A 6,658-nucleotide genomic window follows, 5' to 3' on the forward strand; every position below is an offset into this window, starting at 1 on the left:
CGCTGTTGACAGGAAGTTATTGTTGCTATGGAAACAACGTGACGGAGACTAACAGAGAAAAAGTAATAGGCCTATCTACATTATAAAGATGGAGACAGTAAAGAATAAAGTTTATGGTTAAGTGTTAGCACCCCTCGAAGAGCCACAAGCTTTTACGTTGATATTGGAGTTTTTAATAAATTCAATTTGGCAGCCGCAGAGCAGCGCGGCTGCCAAAAAAAAACAATAACGAAATTGAAACCCGAATAGTACTCCAACGAACAAATATTCGGATATTCGGGTACAGCCCTATTAAATAGTTAAACATTTATTGTCATTTTTGTTTATTGTAAATGTACCATTTTATATTAGTGTAATTTAAGTTAATTGAAGTAGTTGCTTTAAGCTCTATTCTGAAGGCAGCTTTGGGATCCTGGTGATTATGTACATATTGGAAACAGGTGGTGCACCAGAAGCCAGATGTCTTTTAATGAAAAAGCATGCCACAGGGCTATTATACATTGGAAACCTTTTCATTGTATTTTGTTCGCATTGGTTAATGGAAATAAAAGTACAAACAAAATTATGGCCTGGACTTGGATCTTTCCCTGCCTGAGTTTCGCTATCTGGTGCCTCAGCGGCCGTTTTACTTTTGAGTTGATTTTCAGTTTGATTTCTTAATGACATTGGCCGCTTAAATTAGTATAATGATACAATGGGGTATCAGCTGACAGTGAGCAGAAACTAACCAGAGGCTTCCCAGTCCAGTCGTACTGGTAGTCAAAGATGTATCCGTTCCTATCGAAGAGGTCTGTGAAGAGTTTCCTCAGGTAGTCGTAATCTGGCTTCTCGAAGAAGTCCAGTCGACGCACGTACCGCAGGTAGGTGGCCATCTCTTCTGTTACAATCACACAGGTACCAAACCCACACACACATTCAAACAATGAGACACAAGATTTGATCAACATATGCTAACTTGACCATATTTGCAACAGCTGCAACACTATATTTTGTATTTAATTTGTAGAGCTGTGTATATACACACCTGGGAAGTTTTCACAGAGGACCTCTATAGGTGTGTCTCTCTTTGTGTCTCCTATCTTCTGATAACGTTCTTTCAGAGTGTCAGCCTTATGAAGACGGAGACATGAAGGAATGTATTCACTGTTTGTAATGGAAGGCAGCTTAGGAGAGGTGATGCAGAGGGAAAAACAAATCTGACAGGACTGATAAACACTCACCTTGAGGCCCTGCCAGGGTAGGCTGCCTCGCAGGAAGTACATGAACATGTGACCTAGAGCTTCCAAATCATCCCGCCGGCTTTGCTCTGAAACACAGGAAAACCAAAGGCTTTAATTACTCTTGATCACGACAGATGGGGTTGTTTGTCCCATATTGAGTAGGCCTTCAAACTCAATCAGAATGAAAACAGTGACAAGATCATTATTACAAGAATAAATAGCTTATAATTGTGATGACCCACTAATATTTCACACTATTTATTTAGCAATTACGCAAATATACTTATTTTCTATATCTTTTTCAATTGACTGACTGACAAAAACGATTTGAAATATGTGACCTTGGGGAGCACGTTTTCCAAAACTATGTGATATTATAAAAACCTAAATATCAGAACTCTCTACACTCAACAAAACAACATCATTAATTCAGTCCCAATTGTTTCACCACATTTAACCGTGTCCATTTTCCCCTTTTTTGCACACTTTTTCATCTTCAACCGTCCTTAACTTGGGGACAACTGGCCGCGGAGAAAAGGCAATTTTCCTGGGAGGGAACGTGCTAAAAAAGGCACTTTTCTGTATAGTTACTTGCATTGAGCTGAGCCAAACAAAGAAACAAGTTCACTTGATGGACAAGCGAACGCTCCTGTTGCTCAATCATCTAGAACTTTGCAAGTATAAAATAATACAATTATTTGGTATTATAAAAGTGAGGTCTACAGGCAAAATAAGCGGAATGTGCCATTTGGCATTTTAAATGAAACAAAATAGCTTTTTGAGAGCATTCAATATGTGTAAGATAATCTTTGAGAATGAGGGCCGGTGTTCACATCACAAACTAAGTTGTTCTCCCGAGCTCCCTGCCAGTGTCTTTCTGCCAGATCAAGGCGCTATGTGGTCACAGGCCTACAAAGTGCTGATTCGTTCCAATGTTGCATTTCTTAAACGCTAATTATCTTATTTTTATTAATAGTGCAATTTCAAATATTATGTACACTTTATACTCCTTATATGTAAATTGCTCCACAGATTTTCTCAGGTAGAAGACACTTACCGGTATATCATATCACAATTGTGTGATTTTGTTGTGTTTCTACAATATTTGTACAAAATTCTGCAGAATCCTCAGCTAATTATTGAATTTATTAATAATTATCGAAACGCAAATGAAACGTATTTTGCTTACACACACGCCTAGACATCTATGGTTGATATGGTACATAGGTATCATTAGCGTGCTGCTAATGATGGCATGCTTGGTCGAATGCACTTATTGTAAGTGGCTTTGGATAAAAGCGTTAGCTAAATGCAATGTAATGTAATGCTTACCTTTCCCCAGATGTGTATTGATGCTCATGTATCTAGCCGTTCCAGTCAGACTCTTGTGCTCTCTGTATGGGATGTGTTTCTTCGTCTCTGGGTCAATGTATTCCTTGGCCAGGCCGAAGTCTATGATGTGGATGGTGTGTTGCCGTTTGGAGCCCGGTCGGCCCACCAGGAAGTTTTCAGGCTTCACGTCCCGATAGATCAAGCTTCTGGTGTGGACAAACTCCATGCGGGTGATCTAAAGGAAAAGGAACAGAGCACAAAAGGCTAAGAATAAGAGAAAAAGAACAATGACTATGTCACCACTGTTGTGCAGTTAGTCCATCCATTACTGGAGAATCTCACTGCTGTAATTGACCTGCTACCACACTTCATGCTACATTGTTACATTTATTTTATATATACTGCTTTTACTTACTTATCTACCTGAATGTATATTTCTGTAAATTGTAATCATTTTATTAAAAACATCATGAGCATGACTTATATCTAATTGGGTTTTTTACATCTTTATCCATACATTTGCTGCAACAATGTACATTTCCCCTCTGTGGGACGAATAAAGGAATTCTGTGTTTAGAGATCAAAATCAAAATAAATCGGTTTTACCAGCTGTATAGCTATCATGAGGACAGTTTTCAGAGAGAAGGTCCGGTCACAGAGGTCAAACAGATCTTCTAGGCTGGGTCCCAGCAGCTCCAGAACCATAGCGTTGTATTTACCACACGGTCCAAAGTAAAATACCTGGGGCACACCCTCTGGGTGAACACACAGAGAAAGGACAGTCAGAACAGGAGTTGGACACATTGAGAAATCAACACGGTGCAGTTAGCTTCTGTCTGGCAGGCCATACTGAAGCATCTGCTGTCAGACCCACCCAGAGCAGCCTCTCTCCTCAGGCTGTAGGACTCCACTAGACCATCATCAATTGTTTATCTTTTCCTTGTGTAGAAACTGGGACTACAGCTTGTGCAACCCTGTCTCTAGAATGACAATAAATCATGAACTCGTGAAATATCCACCTAAAAGCCACAATGGCTGGGTGAGTTGACTCCGCTCAAAATACAATACAATACTTCATTCAACAGCAAATTAATGATATGAATATCTTTTAACAGAGATATGTCTTCATTATTTTAGCCGTGTGCATGTGACCTAGGCTACATTGAAGAAGTGGTTATCCAGTGACCTACTGTGAATAAAAGCTAAATTGCAGGCTCTGTGTATGTTGTCTTAACTCAATTCTGTGTGTTTTGGCCGTTTCTGTTTTTAAACATGACTTATTTAAAATCGTAATTCTCTCTTAGTCTACATTTTCTACATTCGCCTTTTATCTGCAATGTACATTTGCTGCTCTCACACTGTGGGACAAAATAAAGTAGTGATTTCCGATGTCGCAGAAACCATCAAGATTGAATCTTGTGCTTTTTTTTATTGCACCACCAGCGATTTTGTTGTTTTAATACCATCTAGTTATTAAAATATTTTTGGGTAAACACAAATGGAAATTATATTTTTGACATATAACGCAGGGAAGTGAAATCTGTATACTCTTTATGAAGCGCACAAGTGGCTAAGTTTGCACTGCAGAGACGGTGGGTTTAATATCCAGTGGCAATCCTTCTGGTCGGTTCCCGTGTTCCAATTAATCAAGGGGTCTTGTCTGTTGTTGTTGTTGTTGTTGTTGCTGTTGTTGCTTCACTAACAACTCGTACTAGTTGATCTGAGGCCTGTACTACGAAGCCGGATTTTCGCTTAGCGCGCTAACTTCAGGGAAAACTCGGGGTTTCCAGTCCTACGACGCTGGTTCTCTTTTTAGCAGGCTAGATCTCCATGGTAACTTATGCTGAACGGATAACCTGGCCCCCNCAGAGTAACATTAAGTACAGTCCGCGGCACTGTGAGTGCAGACGTCGATGTGTCCCATTATCATTTACATCCAGGCTATATGCAGGAATCCTGAAGTCAAATGTAATACCTTTTAAGACCTTTTTTAAGACCTTATCCATACATTTTAAGACCAGCTGTATTCACCTTGCAGGTGCAACTATGTGGCTTTTATCCTGGATAAAGTGTTTAAGTCATGGATGTTTAAAGTTTAACTTCTTCATATTTGTCTAATATTATAGTTGACTTTTCATTCAGGAAGTATGACGCGCTGCGCTGTCAGTACGCTTGTCCATGTTTGTGATTGGTCGAATGCTCCAAATACCACCCCTTTCATGTGAACGTGCACCTAACTAGATAGGACACGGCTGGTTTGAGCGATCCACTTGATAACCCGCGTCGTAGGACCATTTAGCGAGAGCGCGTATGTTTTGGATTAGGCCAACCGGCTAACTCAAACATATGTTGAACCGGCTTTGTAGTACAGGCCTCTGGACATCGGCACAATAGAGGGAGAGCATCAACATGTCCAAAACATCGAGACTACACCCTCCCTAGGTCAAAAGTGTAGCAAGATATAAGATCAGTGCAAAATCAATCAGGTATTCCAGATGGGCCAAAAATATGGTCAAATCAGCAGAATTGTTTGACTAATATGGGACTTCTCTTTCAGAAATCATGATAAAAAGGAGAACTTGAAAAGGCTAATTTACTAATTCATATTTGTGTTTATCAAACGAACAAAACTCCTTATTCTTATGAATGTTAGTCACATGGAAATCCTTTCATTAAGACTCTGCCGATTGTCACAGTAGAAGACTTAGTGAAAGCCTTACCTGAACTCCCCAGCTGTTTGTAGAAGCGATATTCTAGGTGAAGCTGTGGCGCCCGGGACTTGATAGGCTCCTACAAAAGGAGGATGATGTCTCAATAACAATAGTCACACAACAGAGGTAGTAGTAAACAAATAAAACCCATTTCATAATATACATTTTTCTGACACTGCTGTCATACTGAGGATCCCAATTGTTGCAAGTATAGGATGGTTAAGTACAATGTGAAACAGCTTCATATGAAAAATGGAAGAATAATGCTCCTTCTTACTTAGACTAATAAAGTGTGCTGTCCTACAAAGCTATATAAGGACAGTGGTGCAAAGTAACTAAGTACAAGTACTGTACTTAGTTATTATTATTATTTACTTGAGTATTTCCATTTTATGCTTAAAAAAAATTGAGAGGTCATTTGTGTACTTTTATTCCACTACATAATACAAAATATAATCAACACTTTAAGGCTTTAGTTGCACCCGGAGCAAATGTCAAAGGCCACACAAAAGAAGAATTAAATTCCAGCTTTACAGGCTTGGTAAACCCATTTGAACATCCATGATTATAAAGAAAACATCAAAGATGTGATGTATTATTATGCTGCTGTGTTTATTGTATTTTCGTAACACTGGCACCACAATTTCCAATAAATAATGACTTATCTTATCTTATTCTGAAATGGGCCAATCTGCATGATAAGTACTTTTACTTTTGTTACATTAAGTATATTTAGATGCCAATACTTTTGTACTTGTACTTGAGTGACATTTTGAATGCAGAACTTAAAACTGAGTTTTACTACACTATGGTATTTCTATTTTTACTCAAGTGCAAGATCTGAGTACTTCTTCCACCTCTGTATACGGAGAACTTATTTTTACCAGTTTGATAGCCACGTATTCGTTGGTGTACAAGTTCTTCCCAAGTCGCAGCTCTCCAAAGTTCCCACAGCCGATCTTCTTCCCGACCCGGAAATTTGGTCCGACCATCAGAACCCCGGAGTTGGAGCTGGTTCCCCGGCTTCCGTGCCCCGATCGACTCCCTGTCTTCCCGGGCATCCTCTTCCCCTCCTCTGCCTCCCCTTTCGCTCCACCTCCACCTCCCCCTCCTCCTCCTCCTCCTCCTCCTCCCCCCACTCCTCGCTTGTCAAAGTCCATCAGTTTGTGGTAGCCTGGCCTCTCCACGGTTAAGCCGATTCCATGCAACCACAACAACAACTACCAAAACAACTGCCTAGCAGCTCGACAGTCAAATGTTAGGATTTCCTACACTGAGACAAAACGTGGGAAATTTTTTTTAAGATGAACTGGGATAGATGTGAGATGAATTCGTAAAGTATGAAGTTAAGCAGAGCAAAAGAGCGCTTAGTACTATGAAAAAGATGGGCTGGTG

The 6,658-nt window shown here is 39.9% G+C and overlaps 1 protein-coding gene across 1 annotated transcript; it reads right to left on the bottom strand.

Annotated features, from left to right (window-relative positions):
• Window positions 1-728: 728 nt before the first annotated feature.
• Window positions 729-6,389, bottom strand: LOC104942790 (casein kinase I isoform gamma-2-like; the record flags this gene model as incomplete). The annotated part of the gene is made up of 7 exons (XM_010768082.1): window positions 6,148-6,389; window positions 5,273-5,342; window positions 3,159-3,307; window positions 2,553-2,787; window positions 1,221-1,306; window positions 1,025-1,109; window positions 729-877 (listed from the first exon to the last, which is right to left on the bottom strand). Coding segments are annotated over exons 1-7 (951 nt in total), but the record flags the coding sequence as incomplete, so codon positions are not given.
• Between the last annotated feature and the right edge of the window lie 269 nt (window positions 6,390-6,658).

The sequence above is a fragment of the Notothenia coriiceps genome, unplaced genomic scaffold (assembly GCF_000735185.1).
Source record: "Notothenia coriiceps isolate Sejong01 unplaced genomic scaffold, NC01 NC01_scaffold00005085, whole genome shotgun sequence".
In the NCBI taxonomy this organism is placed as follows: domain Eukaryota; kingdom Metazoa; phylum Chordata; class Actinopteri; order Perciformes; family Nototheniidae; genus Notothenia; species Notothenia coriiceps.